A 27,694-nucleotide genomic window follows, 5' to 3' on the forward strand; every position below is an offset into this window, starting at 1 on the left:
GGTAAAACAAGAAAAAGGCAGGAAAGTAGTACAAGATAACACAGAACACCTACAGAGAATAAGTGCTAATCTGTTTCTCAGTGATGGGGGAGATTTCTCTGTCCTCTGTAAGTGTGTGTGTGTGTGTGGAAGCAGTCAGCGGTGATGGTGTGTGTGTGGAGGATGATAAGGCAAGAAGCTCTTTACAGGAACAAGATGACACAAGATAACGACACACAGAGCATCTGTGTGTTTGTGTGTGGCTTGATACGAACTCTGTCGGTAAAGCAGACATGAACCGAGCCCCCCACCACAAACACACACACACAGACTGATCCCTGATTCCACTATATAAAAGTTACAACAGCATGATGCACCTAAAGCAAAATGTTTACCGTGATAACAAGCATCCTGCAGCAAAAAAGATAATTGTGAGTGATAATAATGTCATTAAGAAAAATCCACTGAGCTGAAAGATTTGGAGCCAGTTACTGAAGACTTTTCCCACATTACAGCTGTGACCCTTGACCTCCATCTTCCATCGACTCAACATTTGATTTATTTATTGATTTATTTTTTATGGCCTCCTGGGTTCCTCTAAACTGTGAAAACTGCCTTAACTTCAATTTCCCTTTAGGACTTTTAAAATACTCTATGAAAATAATATGTATTTAGTTTATTTTGAACATTACCTGAGTGCAAGTATTGATGTGATGTGTACTACATGTAATTATACTGGATATGATTTGTACCATTTCCACTTGGTAAGATTCACGTTTCTATGTAAAACTGAGTCGTACATGAGGTTTAGGAATGTGAATATTTCATCATATTTGTGGTAATGTGGTAATGATACATGAATTATTATAAAGTCGTGCATAAGGGGCACATCATCAGTTTTAAAAAATGCTGACCTACCTTCTTACATCTTAGGTTTGAGTACAAAATGTCAATGTTAGATTTATGGAAAGATTGGGAATAAATCCTAAGTCATAAAGATTGAAATAGTTTAGATGTTGCATTATTAACTGTACTGGTCTCAAGCATGAGTTGCTGTTAATTATAGAAGAGTCATGTAGTATAACACTCATGAATTCATAATAATCCATGTCCTGTTAGCATGAAGTGTTTAAAATAGCATAAAACAAAGACAGACACAGCAACCAATCAAAAATATGTGAAAGTGAAACAACGTATCTTCATTGTACTACACAACTAAACTACAATATCAGACATTTGGAAACTTTTCCTGGACTTTAAGTTATTATTATGGTCAAAAGCATTTACATTTGTCATATGATTCATCATGTTGTGATGTGGGATGAGCATTTAACAAGGGCAGAGTGTGTGAATAACAGGCAGTACTGTGCTTTTCTATCATCAAATAGTTTGTGTCTTAGCTTGGATTAATGGGGTTTTGTTGAGGCAAAATTATTGGGGTTGTTTGTATGTTTTATTACATTTTATTATCTTTAATAGATATGTGATTAGAGTGTAGAAATCATTAGATGCATTTGTAAAAATCTTTGATTGCAGAGGGACTCGATTCAGAGAACTACTGAATAAAATATAAAAAAAGATTTTTTTAATGCACATGAGGAATTACACGCTGTTATTAGATATTGTGGTGTGTGGTGTAGTCGCACATTGTAATGGATCTGTAAAACCCACACACACACACACACACACACACACACACACACACACACACACACACACACCACATTATATTGTCTGTGTGTTGTGCTGCTGGATCAGCAGTGTTTTTATATAGATTCTACTTCCTTGTGTGATCCAGGTCACAGAGTTGCTGCATGAAAAATCAGGACAAACTGTGTGTGTGTGTGTGTGTGTGTGTGTGTGTGTGTGTGTGTGTGTGTGTGTGTATGTATGTATGTATATGTGGTTGGGATGTACACATTTTAACAACTGTATATGTAACAAAAACTATATTTATGTTTATTTATTTGTGATTAAAAAAGTGTTTTGTTGCTGCTCTGATGTTTGAGACATTAACTAGCGTGAACCATCAGAGAAGCAGTTGGCAGCCACATAAAGATAAATGGTAAATAATATATCACAGTTTGTCATTAAAGCCACTGATGTTCTCCACTGGGAGTTTTACTGTTAGTGCTATTAGCATATTACTTTCTATACTGAAGCATTAATATATCTCATTATCTAATTAAGTCTAGTAATCATATCAAAGTCAGGGTTATTTTACTATTTTCTACCTACCTGTGCTCTGTTTCAACACAAAATAATTATTATTTTACAAAGTAATAACCACAACTTTCAAATAGGTGCTATTACTATTATTACCTATGTTTCATTAGATGCAATAAATATTATTTATGTTTAAGAGTATAATAATAATAATAATAATAATAATAATAATAATAATAATAATAATTTTTTTATTTTCCCATTTATTACTATTTAATTAGCAGAAGTAAAAAGAGAAGGGAAAAGATGATTTGTGTACAAACTACATGACAGCATTGTTGGTTATGTCTCTCATTCTGGTCTCAGGCTGGTAATATGCAGTGGGTGGGGTCGGGGGCTGGTTATATGCAGTGGGTCGGGTCGGGGGCTGGTAATATGGAGTGGGTGGGGTCGGGGGCTGGTAATATGGAGTGGGTGGGGTGGGGGGCTGGTAATATGCAGTGGGTGGGTAGGGGGGCTGGTTATATACAGTGGGTGGGGTCGGGGGCTGGTAATATGCAGTGGGTGGGATGGGGGCTCTGTGTACTCAAACTGTTCGTGGCCTTTGTGGAGTTGTGGGAGTTTTCTCATTTAAAATTCTTAGATGAAAGAAACACACTTACTGCACGTATGGAAGGATCTGAGTTTGTCCAGATTCCCAGCAGTGTGGAGTCTTTCAGCAGCATAGCAACAGCTAACTGAATCATCCATTTTGTCTCCTGCTTATCGTGTAGAGGATGCAAAGGGTGCTGGATGGATCCCAGCTGTCCTGCACAGGTCACCAGGATCATGCAGGGCCACCCTAACAGAAGGTGTACTGACCTGGACTGTCAACCTCAGCATATGTAAAACCTTGACCACTGTCCTGGATACTTAAAATCTGTCTTTTTAGCATTTCAAATTGAAGCTCTGTAGGCTGTGAAAAGTTTTTTAGGTCTGCTACACAGGCTTGTGATTTTGACATGGCTTTACAGCGGAAGAAAAAGTAGCAGAACCTCCTCTCAAACTGCCCCTTCAGCCAAATCCACTTATTTGCAGCCCATCTGAGTGCTGGGTGTGTGCAGGACTGAGGGTTCAGCCAAAACTGCACGGAGCACAGATACACACACAGCTTATGTCTGAATCATTTCACACTGCGTTGGTGACAATTTGCTTTAAATTTCAAACCCAACTGTCCTTGTTGTCCGCGGGTATGTAGACCTCAGCATACACAGGTGGAGCAGCAGGACAAACCCCCCCCCCCCCCCCCCACTTACATTAAGTCCTTTCTGGAACAGGGGCTGTCCCATCACGTTGGCCAGCATCCGGATCAGCGCCGCCCCCTGCACACGGCAAAGAGAAGCACGCGTTCAAACATGACATCAGGTGAAAACCGTACCGGCTGATCGATGCATCTGGGTACAACAAGGTTTTATTGAAGATAAGACTAATTTAATTGAGAAAGTTTTCCCGGCCTGTTCTCTTGCTGTCTGCTCTGTCTGGATAAACACGTATCTCACATCTCTGCTTGTATGTAATAACAGGTTTGGACTAATTTATTTCACTGTACTAACTGTACTTACAGAAAAAGCACAATTTCAAGCTTATTAATACATAAATCAAAGATATTTTTGAAATTGTGTTGACTGAGGCATTTTTTATATGATTTTTAATATAATTTACTATTAACACATCAAACATTTTGTTTGATTGCAACATTATTTATTGTGAGCCTATTACAAAAGATGCTGCACGATTTTTAAATGATAAATAGTTTTATTGATATTTCAGAATAATCTTTATGCTCATTAGTTCTTAGCTGCATCTACAAGTTTTGGCAAATGTTTCTCACTACTATGAAGCATCATTGTTTCAGCAAATAAAATTTCATTTGTTTGTTTTATGAATACTTAGTTTAGTAAAGAATACAAAGTAGCAGGTGAACCACCCCCTAAAGCTGGATTATTAGTTTATTAGATTGTATTGCAATTCGTTCCTCCAATCAAATCAAACGGATATAGCACCTAAAAAACAGCCTGTTGGCCAAATGACTTAACATAATTTAACAAAATTTAAATGAAAGTGTCATACTCAACCCAAGGAAAATAAATAAGTCTCAGACAATGATTTAAAAGCCAGTGGCTGATTGTACATTTTGGGCTAAACTTCTGCATAGTTGAGGTGCTGAATCACAAAAGCACGGTCTCCCCAGCATTTGTGGATCTGGCCCTTGGCCACCTAAAAGAAACTGACTTGATGATCTGAGGGATTCTGCTGGCTTGTGCCACTGCAGTGATTCACTAAGTTAGGGTGGTGCCAGTTCATGTAAAGCTTTAAGAAACCAAAATCAATTTGAAAGCGAACTGGAAGCCAGTGAACACTGGCCACAACTGGAGTTATATGGTCACATTTAGTGACCATCACAGTTTTTCGAAGCATCTAAAGACGAGAGACACCAGAGGACGTTAGTGTGGTAAATTTGTTTAAAGAAAAGAAAGCTCGGCTTCACGACTGAGTTGATCGGCTTTTGAAATCTCAAATCACCATTACACGTCACTCCTGACTTCAGACGTGTCTCCGTCTCCAGCTACATATGTTATTAGCAGAACTGATCTTTATTCTGTTTTCATTTGTGATCAGGAACGCACCTTTTTGTAGGCGATCCAGTCGAAGACTCGGTCGATGTCCGTCGCCTGGTCCACCTCCTGGGAGATTGGGTGGGAGGACCTTAGGCCGTCCAGGAGCATCACCTCATGGAGGACGTCTGTGAGAAAGCGCTGCTTCTCCTGAAAACACCAAAGCTTGTTTCAATCACTTAAGGGGATTCTGGAGGCTGACCCACAACCTGTAAGCCTGAAACTGAACTTCAATCCTATTCTGACCATACAACCACATCTTTTTCAGAGAGAACCACATGTTGTTTTGTAAACCACATTTTAGCCCTAAAAACATGGAAGCAGATGTTTTTCACTCACTTGAAGTGGTGAGTCCCCATCATAGTTGCTGTCTGATCTGCTAATTCTTCCCACAATGTGATTAATGTTCCCCATGGTAAGTTTTGTAATCTAGTGAGTTTCTTCTCAGCTCGGATTTGACATGAATAATTAAGCTTGGAAAACGTTGGTCAACGAGTTGTCATTTAGCTCAGCAGCTGGTTCAGTAAATAAATGTTTAGTTGTGTAATTATCCTGGTTAATCTTTGCTGTGAATCAGTGTCGTTTACTTCTTCTCCATCTAAGTTTTCCTTCTGTCTTTCTTCTTCTTCCTGGTCTCCTCCGTTCTCTTCTCCTTATTCGCCACCTTTCCCCTTCCTGGATCATTCTTCTTTTCCCTCTCTCTTGTCATCCATCACTCCTCCTCTCTCCACATTTGCTCTCCAGTTTCCGGGTTTGAATTGACATCCGCAAACACGCTGAGCTTTAACGAGCTCTGTCTAAATAACTCTGGGGATGAGGCTAAATCCAGAGAAGTGCGGCTGTGTCTAATTCGTGGATTATTGTGTTTACTATAGAGATTTGGATTCTAATGAACTTCCATCTTGTTAAGCTATTGAATTGGTGGCTTATTACGTTTTCGTCATTAATGAACAGGAACCTTTTTTGTTAATTTACAATATCTTCTGGGATCTGGCTAATTTTTGGCCCCATGCAGATATATTTAATACATAGATGTAAATTGAATTAAAATCCTCTACATCTAATGAACAAAAGCCTCCTTATCAGAACACAAAGATTCTGATTGTGCCTGTCGCTGACTGTTTCATGTGTTTGTAAAATTTTACCTTTTTTTGCAAAGGTAAGTCTGAACTATGGAAACAGCAACTGTTAGGTGGCTATGTCTTGTTTTGGGTTTCAGATTCCTAAGTCTTTGTAATTCTGTGGTTGCTGAGCCTCAGTGTCTCTGTCTACTACTAGCTGAGGCACCGAGGTTATGAGTCGATCTCCAAGGGTAAACAATAAGTTAACTGACAGAAATAAATCCTGTGTTTATACAGTAGCTACAGTAATCTATCCACAAAGCATTGGGCTAATTCTTGGACAAAAAAACAGACTACTGCTTTCACCTTAGTCCACACACACACACACACACACACGGGATTTCACCAAAAATTACGTAATTAGTTAATTAGGTAAATGGCACATTTGGATGAAACCAACACTTTTCTGTGCGACAGAAAAAAATCCAGACTAAATGAGACATCAGCTTTAATTAACAGAGACTTTAAATCACCTGCAGAGGCAAACAGAGAGAGAGTCCATCTGGTTCATAATGACCATATGGACCAGATGGACCCACATGTGGAGGAGAAGCTAATAGGCCAGCAGCCAGCGTAAAGACAAACACACGCACAAACACAGACGGAGGAACCCGGGCAGCTGCTGAGCTTTTAAACGTCAGCCCGTCTTCCTCCTTCCATCATCGTTCATGTCCACCCTGTCACTCCTCCTCTCCTCCCTCCATCTTTGTTCTCACTTCAGTGCCATTAAAAAACGCACAGCACTCTCATACCAAAGACGTATTCTCTTATCAGCGTCACAGGAAATTCTCATTTCAGATTGGCTGTTAGGTGTCTGTTCAAATCCTACGAGTTGACATGCTGAAAGCCAAAGAAGCCACAACTTGTCTCCTTTTCCCTGCTCATCTGTGATTTGTACAGGTTTAAGTTAACAATGGCAGTTACATTCATAAACGCTTTGGTAAGCGTGTGTGCGCCGACTCCGGGGGGGTTGGGTCCGTGCTGCTGACTGCCATGTACATCTCCCTGTGTTTGTGAAGACCACCGTGTACAGCACCAAACTGCCAATGTGGGTCTAACATACACACACAGACTTGTCTCACTACAGGACAGCGTTCATATTTAAAGTATTTATTAGTACCATTGCAACAGCAACACTCAGTTGTCCTTACTTTTTAAACAAGGCGTCACATTAGCTCCGACTTATCTTTAAAGCATCTAAATCCCAGTTTGGTTGAGTGAAAGAGTGAATATAATACAGCCTGATTGGCTAAGTAACTTACTTATTGGTCGTAATGTAAACCATTTCCAACCTCCGCAAAATTTTGGTTTTTTTTTTCTCCTGCTGTGTTTTTCCTTTCCCCTGCAGCACTGTGACTCACCGCTGATGAAAATGGCTTTTTAAATAAAAAAAAAAAAACAGTATTATAAATAAATTGCTTTATCAGGAAGACACGACTTTATCATCGTTTTGCTTGTTATTGGAGAAACACTTTGTTTCCATTAAAGTGACTAGCAGTGCAGAACCACAGTAACAGGGATTTTAAAATGCCATGTCGCTCAGAAACCGACTGTGTGTGTGTAAGATAAGGTATTTTAGTGTAACACCTTCTTTATTGGAAGCAAATCACAACATACTTTGGCAGAAACAAAGCAGGAAGGACTGTGTGTGTGTGTGTGTGTGCTGTAAGTTCTGCAGCAAGCATTGTTTCTCAGAGTATTTCATGGAGTTTCAGGGGGAGGACTGGGAGATTCACTGAGAGTTTCCAGCTCATTTGAGGAAGAAATCCTAATTTTATTGTGTTTTGAGCTGAATCACCCTCTGCAAGGATTTGTTTACCAGCCTTAGTTCATCTGGCTGAATGTGATTTGCTGGTGTGCAGAAACACACTTTTCGTAAAAAAAGGAACCAGATTGATCGGTGCCAGTGGAGGAAGGAGGGAGGGTTCAGGAAGAATCCTCACAGGTCAGGACGTCCTCCTCCTCAAAAGTCAGTTTTAACTCTTTTCTCAACGTCCAAATGTATTGTGCATTATGTAAAGTTGCACACAACAGAAAAAAGGTAGGCAGGAGCAGAACACAGAGCTTTTTCTATACTGTTTCTACAACAGGTAGTGGTAAAAAAAATAACACTTTCACAGCAAAAGCAGCAATATGTTTATAAAATAGTTAAATGTCTGATGATTTGTTAGATAAATTCTTATTTTTCAAAAGTTGCTGGCAGTGCAGGTGATGCAGTTTGAATATCTTTCATATCTTCCTGAAATACTTGCCATTTTTAGTGTTGGAGCTTTTCCCTGAAACCATATGATATCCTGTATTTCTGTTAGTGTCACAGAGATTTCAAAAAGAACCAATCGAGTAATGTTCTTGTGTGTGTGTGTGTGTGTGTGTGTGTGTGTGTGTGAAACCTACACCAGTCACTACAGAACAAATGTGGATTCATCCACCGATGAAAATAGTCCAGTGAATATTTTTCCTTATTCCAAAAACAACAGAATATTAAAGCTGGGCAGACACAGTGTGACTTTACATGGTAGCTTCTCATCTGCCTTCCTGCTTGGCCAGAACCTCTGGATATATGGACCCACAGAGGGCTGGAAGAGGCGCACGATACTGTGCATCTGTTCTACAAAATTCCGTTTTATGATGCAGAATATGTCAAACGTACAGCTCCAGCCACACAGCAAGTATTTTGACAGCAGTGACACTCACATTGCAGCACAGTCAGCACTCATGAGAACTGTCCACACACGTGGCCTCAAATAAAAGGACAAAAGAAAATCGTCTTGATTTGATGTCGACAGCTGCAGTAAACAGTTTTTATACCTTAGTGGACAGATGCTTCACATTGTCTTCCTGTTTGTGAACACGATCTCTCAGGAACACCGTAAAAAATGTCCTTCAAATTTGGTCCCAACGTCCACTTGGACTCATAGATGAACTAATTACATTGTCACTTCAGTATAAACTGCAACTTCACTGGTTGCTGGAGAACAACAACCATGAGGTGCTAATTCTAGTTTTTAATCAGGTTTTCAGTGTGATGTATGGGTTGAATGGAGATTTTGCAATGTTGACATATACGACTGAATATATCCGGTTATACATGTAGTGCTGAAAAGTAAGTGGACCTTTAATGTTAGATTATTTCGGATTACATTGTTTTAAAGGTATGAAGACACTGTCAGGGTCGGGGTCTTTCTCGCATTTTCTTTAGTTACTAAAAAAAAAAGTCTGTAAAATATTGAATATTTTACGGATTTCACTCACCATGTTCCACTTTGGGAAGAGGAAGTCCGTGCCGACATATTCAAAGAAATGAGCGAACCCTTCTTTTAACCAGACGTCCTCCCACCAGACTGGAGTCACCAGATCACCAAACCACTGCAAGACAGATTCAGAGAAGAACAAGTTCAATGCTTGTGTTTTGGAACATTCTGTATCGTGACAGTTGACTGACAGAAGCTGTGTTTTTTTTCTACACGAGCTGTCAGTTGGTTAGGGGACATGTTTTCCAGTAAACTTTACAGATCAGACTTAAATTTAACAGTGCCCTGTAACAAACACCTGTTCAGCAGAAATCACAGGAGTAGAGGGTTTTTGGGCTGCAGCTAACTCAGCTGTAATGTGGGGCTTTGTATACTTACAACTAAAGACTGTGAATATATGAGGTAAAATCTTTGTTCACTTGACGTGTGTGGGAGGCATTCAGGGGCATTTTGTCAGCACTGAGTCTGTATCAATTATTGGACCCCCCACCCCTCACCGCCATCAAACCACATAGCTTCCATATTTATCTCCGACTGCGAAATGAGAAATAACTGCAAGTTCTTTGCATTTTGGATTCAGTGCTACCTCCTCAGTGGCACTGAAATTTAGCTCGCAGAACTTGTCTCCAAAATAGGCTGAGGGTGGTGTTAACATTGGCACAGCCTGAACCGATGGGTATAAGTGAGTTCCAGTAATCTACTTCTTTCTTTCCCACACTAAAGTACTTTTCTTGTGTTAAACACAGTCCCTGCACTGTGAACACCCACCGCCCACCATCTCTGGACTTTATATAGAAAGATCGTTGCCTCTTTAACTATTTCATTACCGGAATTTCTAGAAATAAAAATGAGTTTGAGTGTCATTGCTTTTGTATTTAATCCTAAACATATTTGACAAATTTTAATTTTGACACGCTGAGGCTGCTACAGGAAAAATCCTAACAATCCCTCCTGAGGGGAACATGTCCACATACAGTAATTGTCACGTCAATCCAAAAGCTACTTCCACTGGAACTTAGAAGGCTTCTATAATCACTGGGATTCATCCTCTGAGGAGCAATAATGTCATTACAATTTCATTGTAATCTTTTCGATATTTGTTTTAGATATTTCTGCCTTCAGATATTCAATCCAACACTGCCATCTCTGGAACCACGTTACTGCTGCAAAAATGGAAATGCCAATGAAAATTCCAGTCTAGCTTCCGCTCTCCCAAAGGATTGACTTGGCCTCAGAAACCCAAACTAGCAGAAAGCCAACGTAGCAAAGCCAGAAGACATGACGAGATACAGTGGGCCTTGTTCATCAGCAACACTGGAAGGCAACCAGCAATGTTGCTCAAAAGTGTGACACAGGGAGCAGTGGGCTCGCTGTTCATTTCTAGGGCCTGCTACCAGCTAATTAGAAGTCTCAGCGTGCCTCAGAGCCGTGCTGGGGTAAGCCACAAGTTTAGCAATAAAGGTGGAGCAGATCAAAACTGTAGATTGAACTTTGCTGATAGTGAAACACACACGGACGGACTGTTTCCTGGCAACACGGTTTAAATAAAAATGGCATTGGGAACTTGTGTGTGCTGCCAGCTTTGTTTCTAAGTCTGAAGGTTCGCTCTAAACCTTCAGCTGCAGAGAAGACGGCTGACGACCATAACAAACAAACACACACTAACTAAATGCATGTTAAACCTTCATCTGACCTTCTAGATTTAACATAGCTCAGGGTCAGTGTATTATTTAGCCATGCAGTGGAAACAAGTGGAATTTTATTATATAGCTCAGGTTGGCATGAAAACAACAAGCAAACTAGCCTGTGTTTGGCAGTAGTGGGAGGATGGATCAGGATCAATGGATCAGGACAACAAGGAGGTGATTTGTTTTAAAGTGGAGGAGGAGCACTCAGCATCTTAACCCAGATCAGAAGCTGCTCTTGTTATGTAGCAGCAGAGGGTGCAGACCCTCTTCAAGGGAGATCAGAAGTCTGATAATTAAAGACTAGCAGGTGGTGACAATGCTCTGGTGACACTTCTTTTTAAAGAAAGGTTGTATATTAGCTTGAAGCAGCAATAGTTAACAGGCAGTGGGCTGTTATCAGCTCGTACTTTTAGTTCAGTTGCTGACTTTTTACCTCCCTGTAGGTTCATTATAAATCTATAAGTCTGACAATGAGGCAAAATCTAGTTTCCACAGTAGAAATATATCACAACAGTAAGTAAAACAGACTTTTATTGACGTAGAGTAAAGACAGAAATTCTGCTTGGTGAAGAGGTTGGAGCTTGTAGCTTCAGCAGGGTGATGCCCCTTTATCTAAGAGTCAGACATGACCCTTTTTAACACACTGTACAAAACACATTTATCAGCATTAATGTTCATTTTAGCTGCGGCCTTAGTGTGAAGTCCTGACACCAAGTAATTTTAAAAAAACTTGACATCAAAATGAGCACAACTTTCTCTGGTTTGAGTCCAGTTAGGCTAAAATGCCAAAACTAATATCTACAAATGACAAGACAACGCACACAAATGGCAACAGCAACAAAATATGCTCATCAAGGACAGTGTGCATGCTCTGCAGAGCAAGGCAACGCAAAGCATCACTGATTATAACAAGTTTTGACTCGTGCTGAGGAGCAAAAACACCAAGTCATAAGCTCTTGATAAAATGTTACAAGCTGCAGATACACACAAGTCCAATGATAATACCAAACACATAAGTCCTGCAGTACCTCTTGTTTAGCTGTTGGTACACATAGAATTTAATTCAGTTGTCACACAAATTGCTGGTTCATGTCGACACAAGTGGCATGTGGTGTTTTAATGTGCCAAAATGAAACAGAGGGGAAATAAATGCTGCCTGTCATGCTCACTTCGATATCTTAGCCTCACATGAGGACGGTTGTTGGTCTGACTGTCAAACCTTACACAGCATAGGTGTCGATTAACTCTAGACAATGTCAATGTAACCGTTATTATATTGTCTGAAATTTCAAAATTCGACACCTACAACATGTAAGTTTTGACAGTAAGTAGAGGTTTTCCTGGTGTAAAAATGTTTTTAGACTTAAGTCTTAACATCATTTAATTACATGTAATAAATCTGATGAATATAAAATATGAATATAATATGAATATAAATTATGACATTTCTAGATGTTTTTGTTGCATTTATGTCATATTGACACTAACCTCAGACAAATCAGAGATTTACTGTAAAAGTAAATCTCTGATTCGTCTGAGTTAGCTCTGTGCTTCAAACGACTTCTAATTCCAGTCGTACATGTTGCATTTTTACTATGAGCAGGATTTTTTCACATTCACATTGTGGCTCAACAATGCTCAGGTGTGGAAGACACGAATCTTTACCACCTCCATCCATCCCACATGATGTGCGGGTATATGTGCATCTCCCACTGCCCTTTTAAGTTTGTTGCAACATTCAGTTTCATTATTTTTTTATATACTTGGCCAGAAGCGTGTCAAACATGTCAGACGTCTAGTTTGGTGCATTGTTGCCTCCTAAAACTACATGGGCCCATTTTGTCTTCTAATTAAATCTCTTAATTCAATGTTTGCACATGTACTCATTTTATATCTTTTGCATAACTAAATAAACTGCCTTTGTCTGTGCTATAAACCAAAACTCTATCTTCACCCGTGTGGACACACAGTCCCTGGCTCATTAAACTTGCAAACGCAGTGAAGCAGAAGATTGTGCCCAGACATGCATACTAACTTCTCCCACTTTCTCCTTGGCAGGGTTGAGCATGGGCAGGGATTCAAACCGTCCACCCTGAGGGAGCTGGCAAACCGTTCAGCTGCTGCTGCTGCTGCTCGGCCCAACAGGCACCGGTTCAGCCACACACAAGACCACAACAATTTATGGAAAACAAAACAGTGGCGGATGAGATGTGTGAGGTCGCTACTTCACCTGCAACCTTCTACACAAACGATGAAATGTGACAACAAAGCTGTGAAGTCCAAAAACTGCTGTTTTACCACAGCACTGATCACGTCCCTTCTGGGCAAACGGTTCCATTCTGGAGCTCCAGCTCACAGAACTGGATACAACAGAAAACCGGTAGCAGAGTGTTTATGGACTTTGGACTACAATTTGCTGTTATTCTTGTTACAGAACCATTACGTTTCTCCTGCTGCAGGAGAGAGAACCAGAAAAGGACGTGTGTAACACGTATACTGAGTTAGGTGAAAAAGCTCCTTTAGTATTTCTGGGTATAATAAAGTCTGCTTACATATCTGCACTTGTATAACTGTATGTACCGAAACAATGACAGCGTTTCCCGTCCTCATTCACATTACAAATGTAGTACTGTAGCTACTGTAAGCACCGAGGGGCAGTCAGTCAGTTTCCATGTTATAACACATGTGATATTGGCCTATTTCACCTAGATGTATCCATATACCAAGCTGTTATGCAGTTATTACCACAACAGCTTTTTACAGTTACGTTATTATTATAACCCTGTTCTTACCCCACTATCACTGTGCTATTACCTGGCTACTACTTGTATATTTACATTCTCTTATTTCTGAAATATTACTCCCCTGTTACCAAAAAGCCACACACATCATGTTTCTGTCCTGGTTGATGCAAAAGGAAAAGTAGCTGAGTCTCTAATACAATATACAACATCATTCTGCGTTTCCCCTATATGCATTAAGTAGCAATGAAATGAAACGCATTACACTTACACTGACTCTCATTCTCATCTACAAATACTAGCGGTGCTTGTTTTTTGGAACATTTCATCCTCACTTCAGAACTTTTGTATCACGTTAACACTGAACAACTAGTGATCCACCGCCCGAATGTAGACAGATGCACCCTTCATACCAACACTCTCCTGTTATGGAGCAGAAGGACTTTTTAGCAAAGATCTTAATCAGACACGATGTAGTAGGTATTTATGAGCACATGAGTGAGCCTGAAGTCATTTTACATAGCGTTCACTTTGTCACGCTGTTGCTTTATTATTTAATATGCTTGGAAGCAACAGTACTGTCTCTACCTATAACCACACTGCATGTTTGAGGAATATTACATTTCAGAGAATGAACGAAGGGGGAAGGACACAAAATGCAATAGTGCATTTCAAAGCAGAGGCACCAACTTTAAAAAAATCACCTCAATCATTTTGGAATAATTCATTTTTTTTCACCCAAGCAGAGCTATTCAATCATCTGCTGAAAATGTCTTTTTATATTTCAATATATTGCAAGAGAGAGGTTCCCAAAACAATATAGGCAGATAGATTGCAAACCTACCGTATGAAGAAAATGGATGTGGGAGGTCAGAGCTTCATGGCGTATTTATTCTTCATTCACATACAGTAATAATGTCAGTGGCTTTATCAGACGTTTTTGGGCATTGTTGCAGGGCAATAGGTGGAGTGTCATGTGTGATCCTCACATCACGGCTCAATGTCCGACAGCACTTCGCTTCACAATCAAAACCTCAGCTCAGCACTAGAAAAAACGAACCACCAGGTACATTACAGCTGATGATGAAAAGAGAGAGAAAGAAAATATTCCCTGTCCAAAGGAAGGAGAAAGATGTAAAAAAAAAATCACTACGTGGATATAAATGTTTAGTGGGATTTTCCCTTTAGAGGTTTCTGTATAATTATTAAGCATTGTGATCAAAGAATGGACCTTTACTCTGCAGGAAAATCAGCTTTCAGCACTTTGATTTTTTCCCCCTCTATCAGACAAACTGCTGCTGAGCTGCGCTTTCATTAAACATGACAGTTTACACTGGATTTTTGTTCTCCTGCTTTGAAACGATTTCACCCTTTATCCAGCAGGCTGTTAATGTTTGAAGTGGGTCAGTAAGTTTTCATCAAACCCTTCATTTCGTGCTGGTACACTTTGTTCAAGTCTCCCGACAAATAGAAAATATAATTAATTTTACACAGTAGAGATTTTTTTGTTTCACTGTGACAAACTGAGCGAAAAGGACGAATCCTCTTCAGAACTTCTGTAATTTTTGCTCCGCACTCGTCCTCACTTGTCTTCGTTAAGTGTTGCCATCTCTCATCCTGTTTCAGCCTCATTAAAACATAAAAACACCCCCAGCAGGTCGGCCATTTCTGCTGGGGAAGCTGCTTACGGATGTGCGGTTGCCACAGTTACACAGATGCATCGTGGGTGGGGCCTGTAGACTGCAGAGGGGAAAAAAACAGAGAGGAAACGATGCAGAGCTGAGTTAAAGTAGTGCTGAGGTGGAGGATTCGTGAAGGGGGGGAAGATGAATGATGACGAGTCAGAAAACACAAGTCTCTTACTGAGAGTCAGTACAAGCTGAGAAAACACCAGCACACATACTGTTTATACACACACACACACACACACACACACACACACAGTGACTGTCTGGGAGGGGCTACAATGGGCCCAGATGTCCTGCTCCATTCAAGCACACAAGGTGATAAACTGATAAAATTATCTGAAGATTGAGACATTAACACTATGACTAAACCACGGATGGATGACTGAAGGAGCGAGTTTCTACTGTGGACCCCCAGCTTTAGATCGGTTACACATCCTCAGCCTTTTTTTTTTTCGACAGAACTTTTGCTCTTTGTGTCTTTTTGTTATGCAGCAAATTCTGTATTTGTGCTTTTCTGTCAGTGAACAAATCTCGACGCACTTAATTGAGCTTAATTGAGCTTTTGGCAACACTGAAGCAGTTTTAGCGAGCAGTGCTCTGCCTCCCTACAGAGCTTCTGTCAAGCCGTGATGTGGTGCCGAGGAGGCTGCTCTTTGCTTTGCTGGGCACAGTCATGTTTCTAACAGGTGAACATTGGCTGCAGGTTGATTTACAGATGAGTCAACATGAACGTGAGCTTTCGTAAAAACAAACTAACCAAAACAAAAAAACAGATCTGTGCTTTGTACAAGGGAGCAGTGTCTAGAAGTTTGCCTACATTTCATTTCTGAAACATAAATATCCTTCAGAATCTGGAACATTTTCCATTTGTTTTACACGTTAGTACTTTTTGTGCTTCTAAAAGCTCAAACTTTACCTTCATGCAGGGAAAGTGGCAGCTCGATAAACGTCAGACTTTCCCGGTGCTACAACAGACAGTAATGGGGGAACCATGTTAAGGTGACACGGCAGTGTAATGGACCGTCCTATTTGGAGGAAGGGTATTACAGTTGCTGCCATGCTTAAAATAAATGTGCCCACATCACAAATACTATTTCAAACAAATATGCAATGACGCACAGAAAACAAGAAAAAGACAGACTAGATCAGTACTGCTCTTTTCTTTTCTCCATCTTTCAGTCTTTTTCTCTCTTAGAACAAAGTCAATCTATGCCTTTGATCATCCTCCTCTTCCTCACCTCCCTCCATTTGACCCTCACTGATAAATATTCATTCCTTTCCTCAGCAGAGCGACAGAATCGGATTTTCACCTTCTGTATGGATGAAGCTGCTCACAGCTCTACGGCAGAGAATGAGTCTTCGTTGTCATTTGGCACAAATTCTGTTTACATCTACACATCTCTGAAACTATAAAGTCGTTCACAGCATTTCCAACCGCGACTGGCTGAATTAACGTAATTACCAGCAGTCTCAACAAACTCTCAAACCTCCTGCTTAATTAATCTTTGTGTGACTGCTGTGATGTTGGGGAATTGTGGCGACTGGCCAAGTGCTGATATCTTCTGGAACATTATTTTGGCTAATGGCCTCTGCTGCAGATTTGCAGAGCAAGAGGACATGAAAAACCTGCATCTGGACCCAGGATGAAAACCATGCTTCAGCTGGACCAGAGTTATAGGAGCCAACTGGTCTAGAACTGTGCAATAAACAGTGCTGGCTAGTTTACCAAGTACCAAGAACTCCACAGGCTCTTAGTCAGAGCCTGGACAAAAGCCAAATGAATAAATGCAAATGCGGAGCCTGCCCGGAGCATTCTGGATGAGGCTGAATGTTCCCTATTGACCCAGGATGAGCACCTCTCTGTGCAGTTTGATGTGCAGTTCAGGATGTAATGCCTTTAAGCAGAGTTCTGCATCAGCTGGATGAACTAGACTTTGCTACAGGCTTCCTGGGCACTTGCATCAGGGCAGAAAGTACGTTTCTGCATCTGGGCCAAAACAGGATAAAAGCCTTAGATTGCCACTTGTTACAGAGGGTCAGTACAGAGTTCTGGCCTCGGCTAAGAGCCCGGCTATGGAGTTCTTGACACTTCAAGCATTAGATAATAACCTTGTATAAAAGAGCTCTAGACTACTTGAAGTAAAGTGTTGCACTAGTGAAACACTGATGAGTCTGGCTGTGATGATGTGTGGACACTTTAGCCACAGGCTACACACCTTACTGCATCTGAAACAGATGGAACTGGGGGATATGATCACTGGTGGGCAAAGGTTTTCATGCACTGAATATATGTGCACATTCTCTCACCGGGTGAACCTGGTTGTGGAGTTTTGGGCTAACACTCACAGAACATCTGGAGCAGGTAGAAAGAGGCTTCCTGCAGAGTTCTGGTACGTGGTTGAGAACAGTGCTGGAGAGTGCTGGACCCATCTTATCTGTGATGTGTATTTAAACGTTTCCCACTCTGACAGCTTTGTCACAAACCAAATGTCTCAGTAACACATCTGTAACCTGCTAGTAGACGACACAAAGAGGGTGAGGGATGAGATAGAAAGACAGATTTGTATAGTGAGACAGTTTGTCAGAGAGACAGTTTAAGCTGTGCTCATCGTTTCTCTTTATATCACGGTTTTCGTGACAGTTCTGCTACACTCCCATTATTCACTCTGTGTGTGTGTGTGTGTGAGAGTGTGTGTGATGCTTAAAGTGCTTTATAAAAACAGTTGGCAAAATCATTCTGTCACAGCCACGAAACCTTTGATTTACGACAAAACTACACAGCTCAGTGTGTGTGTGTGTGTGTGTGTGTGTGTGTGTGTGTGTGTGTGTGTGTTTCAGAGTTATTTTGACGTGATGTGTCAATTAAAAGCAAAATGAATCAGTGCAATCAGCCTGAAACAGAGAGTGAAACAGAGACAGCGAGTGGTGTGAGCAGCTTTGCAGAGGTGCAAATACTGTAGATTCCATGCTGTGATAATAAACAATGGCAGCAGAAATCATTGATTTTAACAAACAAAGCACGAGGAAACTACAGTTAATTGAATGGTGTTTGTTATTAAAATGGTGATATATCATACGCCTGCTCATTGATCCACATTTTTATTTGCAACTTTGGTTAAACAGCTTCAGCAGTTCTCTGTTAATCTGCTGAAGCTGTCATCCACTGTCGTCCTCAGCTGTGTTGTGCATTAACCATTAATTTGGAGCTAATTTCAAACAAATTAAATCCTGGGTTTGTCTTTAGCTTAGTTAATTGGAAAAAGACTTTTTGTCTTCCTAATTCCTGTTTTCTTAGGGATATTTGTGAGAGCAGCTGGGGACAGATTGCACAAGACCTGAAGTTAGATGAGGAAAAAAAGAACAACAACCTTTATGGTAATAGAGCACATATACATGTTGCACATACATGTTACAATGAAATTTACTCATCAAATTCCACTATGTGGGGACACGGCAAATAAAACTTATTAAAGGTAATACTTAACGAACAATTTCTGACAGCTGCTGGTTTGGGTGATGGGTCAGGTCATGCTCAACATGGTTGTAAGCAAATGAAAATGTTGCTCATTTCTCAAACTGTCGATCCAGAACCTGGTTTAATCCCTGCTTTATTTATGCATGTTGGCCTCAGGTCCACACACAAACTGCATTGCAGTTCACTAAAAACAGACCTGTGAAAGGGAAAAGGAGCCACCTGGTTTCCTGCAACAGGCAGTAGTTGTTGAAAATGTGCCTTCATGTAAGCAGGCAGGCTTTTTTAGAATTGCATCCTATTTGTAACAATCACCAAAATGGTGGCTGGTGTAACCCTATTTTCATTCAAACACAGTGGGCTGGTTGCAGTTAGGCATAAGGGCATCAGGGTTAGACTAAGACGGCAACGAACGCTTATATATAGCAGGAACAATATGAACAGGAGTTGTAATTTTAAAAATCACTGATACCTTAACGTGTCAATGCGTGACTGGTTACATCATCACCAATAGCTGCAGTTTTCACACCAACACCTAATAATGGGTCAGGGTTAGAAAACTGGACCTTTTTTTGTTTGGTTGGCTTTTTTGCCTTCGGTTGTGTGTTTACCAAAACACAATTTATACAATATAATTAGCACCGCTGTGTATGTGGTTCATTGTAGCTGTTTCTAAAAGGTGTGTGTGCGTGAGACCGTCTAATGTGTGGTGGCTGCAGGAGTGTGTTCAGTCTCTCTAATAAGCCTCACGCAGACATCAACACAGGCAACACACACAGCAGTGAGAGACACATTTAGGGTGTTAGATGTTTGTGTATGATCTGCTAATTAGCCTCGGACATGAGCAGGAGGCAGTGTGACACACACACACACACACACACACACACACGGACTAAATATAACTATTCCTCTCACACATTATTATTTACTAAAACCTCCTGTCATTCACAGCTGTATGAAGGTGTTTGTGTCCCATTTCATTCGAGTTTTGCAGAAAATGTTTTGCTGAGTGACGTCTTAAGGCTTCAGAGAAAAAAAACGGAATTACAAATATAACTTTGTGTTTTCTGGATTGACTGATCCTCGTGGGTCAAAGTAAGGATGGAATAATGTTTCTAAGCATAATATGGATAAAGAAGAAAACAAATTTAGGCAACCGAACAGTTTCACACTTTCTGTGCTACTTATTTCTATATGTACTTATTCATAGTTTTATTAACTTCTGGATTTAATCAACAGTTTCTAAAAAGAAAACACTGAATGAGAAAGTATCCAAACTTTTTGCTGTTTCTGTTTATTTAATTTAAAGGTGAAGCTGAACCTCATGAAATGTTCAGTATGTTTTAATAGCTTTAATGTTTAATGTTTAGTTTAGCTTTAATGAAATGCTGCAACAGAAGAGAAAACCGATGTTTTTTATTGTTATGAGCTCCACTACACTGCGTGTGCTCATCTGTAGCTAATGATGCGTTCACTGTACATTGGAGGTCCAAGATGCCTTGACATTGAATCCTGATGACCCTGGTCAACCCCTGACTATCCCTGATGTCACCACGAGCTTTGCATTAGTGTCCATCAGTTTGGACAGGCATTGCTGCAGATTGTCCTCCCCATAAGAACAACAGCATCTCAGCTATTCAGACATTCCCCTGACAGATTTCCTCTTGTAGCCTTTGCAGACAGCGACTCTGTCATACTGTTAATTTACATCATCACAAACCATTCAGCAATCAAACAAGATTTCTTTTAACCTTTTGTCACCTGCACATGGTTTGTTTTGGAAAGAAAACAGCCAATTTATTAAGTTGGGACCTTCTACAGTAATTAGCAAAAGTTCACTAAACATTGAATTAATGCATTTTATAAATTGCAGCCGAGTTCTTGTCTTAGTTCCTGTTCCTCTGCACAGACTGTAATTTGGCTTTGAAAGGACTAAAAAATGCTTGTCACGTTTATGGATTTTCAATATTTCATTGAATTTGTCCAGACTGGTTCAGCGTGAGTTGAATGTTGTCTCTCGTTTAACAGATAGGGATGTGGAGAAATCACAAGAACAACAGTTTTCAGACTTTTGGAAACTTTGTAAAACAAGCATCAACAACATCTCAAGTGCTGGTCAGAAGGTCCAGGGTCAAACGGGTCAAAGGCCAAAGCAGAGCAGAAACAAGTGCAGATGGAAGAGGCAATTCTGAAGTGACAGGGAAGGAAAGTTGAGTGTTATATTAGGTAAATATACTGAGAATGAGAGAGGAGACACACACAGGAAAAGTGAGGCAGGTAGAAACAGAGGGTGGGAATAACAATAAGATGATTTATGGCTCCTTGCTTTCTAATGAACTCTGCAAACATTGTCTGCAGTAATAAATGATCCACTTTGAACCAAAACACTGCAGAGAAAAAGTTACACACTGACAACTTCGACACACACAAACAGCAGCGTTTATGCATATGTGCACACTGCTAGACGTCTTATGAGGACCGGACATACGCTTAAAGACAGTATTTAACTGTATTTATCATTTGTATTGTTCTGTTGTAACATGTTAAGAATACAGCTACACGAGTTGTTGGTTCCATCTCAGCCCCTCAGTTGTCTTTGTGCTGAACATTATATGTGTGGCAGCATTCAACTTGCATTTTCTATTCTCAGTCACTCAGTTCTTCCACTTAAATTGAAGTTGGGAAAATGAGTAATCTGAAAGGAGAACACGGTATATAAAAGTCAGTGGTGGATGAAGTACTCAAAAACTGCACCTAAGTAAAGGTACAAACACACAAACAAACATTTACTCTAGTAAATTTTACCTGAAGTTTTAGTAGTAGTAATTTTGTTTAGTATTAAAAGTAAAAGTACCCTCACTCCTGCTCTATTTTTGTTCTCCGTCTCTTTCCACGGACAAGTGCTGCTTCATTTTTCTTTTTTTCCTTTTTATTTTTTCTAATTTATGGTTATTGACATAAATGATGGGTTGAAGCAGTTTGAGCTATAATCTGATGCTCTTTTAAGTTTTATTTCTACACTACTCATGTTGTAACATCACATAGTGACTAACAGTCTAACAGCACAGTAATCTCAATAATAAAACACTGATAAAATGCTAAGAGCTGGAAATAAGCTCAGGGTGCACAGAACAAAGAATCATAGAAATCTGTTAACAAGGACAAAATATATGAGTAAAAGTAGGTTCCTCTCTTGTAGAAATATTTTGTTACTTGCACCTGATTTAACCCAAGTGGATGGTCGTGCGTAACCCCAGTGTGCACTAGCTCATATAGCTGCTTCCTTCAGGACAGGAGAAAAAAACTAATCTCTTCGGTCAATCAACCATAATGTGTGAATCAGCAGGGACCAGCTCTGTCCTCTCATAGTGCTGCTTTACATCTGCCCCTTTCTGCGCATCGCCCCCCAGATGGAGAGGTAAGCTCAGAGAACGTTTGGAGCCACCCTAGTTATATTGTTTGATCGACTTTGACACAGCATGACGTCAGCAGCTTTATCTCTGGAAAAAGACCATCATTCCTGTGCAGTAGATTCAGACCCTTGTAGACAGAGCAAACTCTGCACAACACACCAAAGAGTAAAACCTTCTACCACTGATAAAGGTTGAGGGGTAAGTGGAACCTCTGCAACTGCTCCTAGAACCCATTCAACTGCAGAGGTGCTCTGAAAGCCTTTCCAGAGCCCCTCAAAGTGTAGGAAGTTAGACAGGGATCACCGGTGATGGAGGCAGCATGAAGCTTCACCAATGAGCAAGAACCGAAAATCAAAAAGAGCAGCAACCACTGTCTCTGTAGTTTACAACGTCATTAGATAAATCTTTAGCCCCTGGAGCCAAACAGATGTTGCTGGATCCCCGTTTCTTTAAAATGAGGTGTATTTTAGCAACAAACTCTACAAGACACACATGATTTTGTGTTTGTGCTTTTGTTTAAATTGCAAGTATTGTATTTATCTAAAACAAATCAATTGCAAATCTGGAGCCCATCCATGCATTTGGCCAGCAATGATGATGTTGATGAAGATGTTGTAATAAGTAAAGGACATATTGGCACACAGAAGCATGACAACACAACAACTGAGCCAAATTAGGCTGAATACTGAACGTAATTTGGAGCTGGCTGGTTGCAGATCTCCGTTGTTGGTAACCAAGTGGACTCACAAAGGCCTCAAGAGGCTTTGAGTCACATTATCATCTAATCTAAATTCATTGGTAAGTATCCAGCTGCTATCAAGCTCCTGGTTTTCAGGCTGAAATCTCTGGAGGGTTTCAGGGTTTTGCTGAGTGAGATCTGTAGCTGTGATCCCAACCTGGTTATGGTTAAGATGTTAGAAAAGGAAAGTGAGTGTGTCACTCGGGAATGATGCAAATATACAAATGTGTACACACACACACACACACACACACAAACACAATAGCTTGCCAGAATTCACACTGTGCTACTTCCTCCTGCATATGGTTGAATTAATGTGTGAGAGAGAGAGAGAGATCAACAGATGAAGTGAGTAAATCTGTTTTCCTGAATCTCATCCCAGTGTTTGCCTTTGTCTGTTTTAATTAACAGACAGATGATAGGAGTAAACCCAGAGCATCTTCTGGCAAACACAAGCCTGTGAGAGAGAGAGAGAGAGAGAGAGAGAGAGAGAGAGAGAGAGAGAGAGAGAGAGAGTGTGTGTGTGTGTGTGTGTGTGTGTGTGTGTGTGTGTGAGTGAGTGAGTGAGAGAGAGTGTGTGAATATGAGCTTGTGAAAGTGTATGCGTAAATGTGAAATACAGAGTGTGTGTGTGTGTGTGAGTGTGTGTGAATAAGAGAGAGAGATGCAAAGTGCACATCTCAAAATGTTTTTAGCTGGTTAGTGGATTCCAAGCAGTGAGTTGTGACACTGTGATTTTAAGGAAGGTAATATTTTTGCTTGGGGCACAGAAACCATCGTCCTGTATTGTGCAGGGACAAAGGTTCAAACATGTGCTTTGTGTCAATCGACCAAATATAGACTATGACAAATTTCTGACAGTGTCAATAATGTATAAGTGATGTGATGATATGACCTAAGTCTACTTGTCTACTAACCAACCAATGGGAAGGCAGCAAGAAAAGACACACTACTCATAATATCATACTACCCAGAAGCTCTTTTGGCTCACTGTTGGCCTATTTACCATAGTCACAACCGAGTCCTCATTCTCCTCTGATCGTTTTCCATACACAGAAACATCACAACTGTGAGGGCTCAATTATTAGCTTCATTGATTACAACTAGAAGCACAGGGATGACGCAGACTGATGACATATGTTGATTAGGGTCAAAGCCTAGAGATGGCTGAACTCATCCTATTGCACAGTCAAGTGGACACACACCTTCACACTGTGCCTCCACACAAACACCGACAAGTCCAGCAGTGCATGTCACCTGTACTACACACCACTACTATACGTTTGCCGTCATGGCTACAATAGTAATTATTGCTGCTCTATGTTGGGTTACTGTTACCGTTTGCTGCCTGACTGTTAAGGCCCTTGTTTCTTTAAAATGACAAAGGATTTGCAGACTGTACTGCCTGATAGCTCCCAGCAAATTTCATTTGAGAGAGCAACACTGCGTGGTAGACTGCAGAGATCCTCATCAGGAAATAACAAATACACGTCACAAAGCAGGAGATCAAATAACACAGGCTACAACCACCTGCTGCCGGATGGGTTGTGTGTGTTGTGTGTATTGGTTGTTCTGCGTCGTGATGTCTGGTTGACAAGGCCCGATGAAGATGTCACACTCTTCAATTAAATTCACTGGGAGCTACCAGCGTGTGTGTGGATCATTTGTCTGACTTTTGCCCTACATTTGTTTCTTGGATCTTGTGCCTGTAGAGCTGTTTTGGATGTGCAGACCCTTCACCCTGCGTGCACAAAAGAAAGTTACCGAACCATAATAACATCAGCAAACGTGCATGTGCTCCTGACAAATGAGAGCCACAGTGCTGTTGTTGCTACACTGTGGATGTCGGGTTCATATTATGTGCATGTGCATGAACAACTGATGCTTTTGTTTTTCTAGTAAATCTCCAGAAAGAATCAAATTCCTCCTCTAAACTGCAACGGGAAATACATTTGCTCAGAAATGTAATTTGGTCTCATGTATGTTTGAGAGCAGGTTTTTGGATAAAGGAGACACTTTACTAACAGCTACAGTTTACTAACAGCAAGTTGCTTTGAGGCAGTTGGTGGGTGCCCAGAGTCCTGTCTGTTGTTTAGCCAATAAATGCACGTTGGTTTTGGAGACATCCATGTCACCTGCATATGGCCATAACCTTTATACCTGTGGGAACATCCTGAAGCCTGAGGGTGCAGGTGTGACTACAGAAGACAGTATCCACAGCAACAACACAGACACCTCGTGTTTTCTTTATTAATTACAGGAGCCTACGTTTTCCCTTTGACTCTGACTCTTCATGAGTCTGTTCTCACCTCCCCTATTATCCACCTAACGAGACACAAGGCCCACTCAGAGAAGGTTGTCCCAGCCAAAGTTCCCTCAGACAAAAGATGCTGCTTTGTTGGAAAAGTTTCTTTACTCATCCAAGAAGAAAATCGACCCAGTGACACGACTCAGTCTTCAGGTAACCAAACCTGGATGACTGAGAACCCTCACAGACATAACCTAATATGAAGAACACTTGAAAGCCGAATGATCACAGATTATGGCTTAGACGTGAAATATCTCACAGTGCTTTCTGGCATCACCGTGTGCTGCACTCTGCAGGCTCACTGTCCTGCCATTACCATGTCCTGTGGTCAGTAGGTACATGTAAAGCAAGTTGCAATTGAATATAAATCAAACATCAAATATGTTTCCTACAAAATGAATTTCCCATTTATGTTTAGTTGCTTAGGAGCCTTTTGGTAGACAGGTGACTCAAAAAGGTATGAAAAAGTAATAGAATCTCATCCCGTAACACTACAGAGACAATCTTTAGGAAATCTTACCCATCACACTATCTGACAGAGTCAACATAAACACATCTGTGTGACAGAGCAGGTTTAAAACTAGTGTTCACCAAGAAGCTTTTGTGCATCCACAGAGAGGAGGATCCAGTTCTGTGGACTGGGGATAAGGAAGCGACTTTGTGGCAGCTGGTACGGCAGCTCGTTCGGGTTTAAAAGACTCTGTGATGGGCTCGTTACTCAAACAATGTAGTACATTACTCGTTAGTCAGTTCTAAATATTATTATTATTTTACTAATTGCTCCATGTCAAAAGTAACTTGTTACATTGCTCATAATATTACATTTCAGAATGGTCACGGCCTAAAAGATGGAGACAGAGACAAAAGTGGAAATGGACAACACTTCATCCTTCACATAATTAAAATTCAGTTTCAGTTGTGTAGCTATTGAAGGGCTCATAGGCTGCAGAGGACCCTCTTTGTTGGGGTGTACGACCACGAACTTTTGTCCTGTCTGAAGTCACGAATCTCAATACAATAATGTTCTTATCACTTTTTTACCCTGATAAAATCTGAGCAATAAGATTATTTACAGCTGCTAAATGCAGAAACAGCGATAAGGGCAAGTTCATCCCACAAATATTAAATGTCAGTTTGCAACTAAAATCGTGTTGTGACGGTTAAAGTAACATAAGTTGTTTTTGGAGAGAGTAAGTGTAAAATAAGTCCTGGAAATTTGGGGGAAACGTTACTGAGTAAAGTAATGTTATTACAGCAACGTGTTGCTATGTGGTATCGCCCAAAACATAATGCAGTTAAAAAGTACGACACCTGGATTCCTACATGTGTAAATGGACCAGTATCTTTGAAAATAGCCACCAGGAGACTTATTATAGAAGCTGACTCTGGAAAGTGAGGCAAAGGTGTGTTGTGACACCATGGAGTCAGCATCTAGTGGCAACCAGTTGTACTGCAGCTTAAAACACTGGCTTCACACACGAAACCCATCAGCGTTGTTCATCTCAGTGTCTGAACTGTTCTAAGTCCATCTGTGTTTCCCTCAGCTGAAAGCGGCCTGTCTGCTCACATTTCAGCGCACATGCTCTCCATCTGTTCACTCAACAACAAAAGCAGTGAACAACATATGCACTCTATGCCTGTCAACAACACATCTCCAACACTGACACCACTTTAATTTCCAACAGTCTGATGGTAAAATCATGCACTTCCTGTATAATGATCCCAGATTTGGAGTCTACACAGGATTCCCGGGAGGTTCAGGCCATGAAGTGGAAACTAAGTCTGAAAGTAAAGCAAAGCCGTCAGCCTTGAACATGAAACCAGGGTAACGATCTGAATTTGACATAATTCTTCAAAATTTCACTCCTAAATTCCTCAAATCATTCTGCTGTGTCTGATGAGTGTCGCCATAAAAACGTGGCGGCAGAAGGAGATGCTAATCTGACAGATGGCCATAATATTTTCTCTAACACACACATATAAGAAGATGACTTTGCTGAACCTGTGATGTGTCCTCTGCATCCAAAAGAATAGTTCTCGTTTTGAAGGGTTGTGATAAGACAAGCAAAGTAATTATCTACAGTGCAGTGTAATAAACTGGTTACTGGAAATCCATGAATACAGACTTATAATAGAAGTGTAGCTCACAGATTGTAGCTGTACAGTCACAAAAGATGCTGCTTCCTGACTTCTGTTTTTGTGTGTGTCATGTGCTTCCCAGCAGTAACAGCGTAGGCACAGAGACCGCAGAGCTGCAAAACACAAACTTTCTGAATAAAAAAAAAAGGGGGGGGAATTCATGCTAGTTTCAGTTTCAGGTCTTTCCTTTCATCCAGCCTTTCAGTCCACTGTTGTCCGCAGCTTTTGATCATGTCAGTCCATGCAAAACTAAAAACCCTCCACAAGTAACACCATCATTTTGCAGGCAAATTCACACTTTTTGTTAACTACAATGAGGAAAGAAATTAATATGA

General features: G+C 40.6%; 1 protein-coding gene across 1 annotated transcript in view; it reads right to left on the reverse strand.

Moving 5' to 3' along the window:
* Window positions 1-27,694, reverse strand: part of LOC137106818 (thyrotropin-releasing hormone-degrading ectoenzyme-like) — a 142,692-nt gene that overhangs the window by 35,964 nt on the left and 79,034 nt on the right. Inside the window, exons 6-8 of the mRNA XM_067490769.1 lie at window positions 9,173-9,286; window positions 4,812-4,949; window positions 3,441-3,506 (exon numbers count right to left, since the gene is read on the reverse strand). Of these exons, the coding sequence (XP_067346870.1) occupies window positions 3,441-3,506; window positions 4,812-4,949; window positions 9,173-9,286 (318 nt within the window). The remainder of the gene's footprint in view (window positions 1-3,440; window positions 3,507-4,811; window positions 4,950-9,172; window positions 9,287-27,694) is intronic.

Source organism: Channa argus, chromosome 21 (genome assembly GCF_033026475.1).
Source record: "Channa argus isolate prfri chromosome 21, Channa argus male v1.0, whole genome shotgun sequence".
NCBI classification, from domain to species: domain Eukaryota; kingdom Metazoa; phylum Chordata; class Actinopteri; order Anabantiformes; family Channidae; genus Channa; species Channa argus.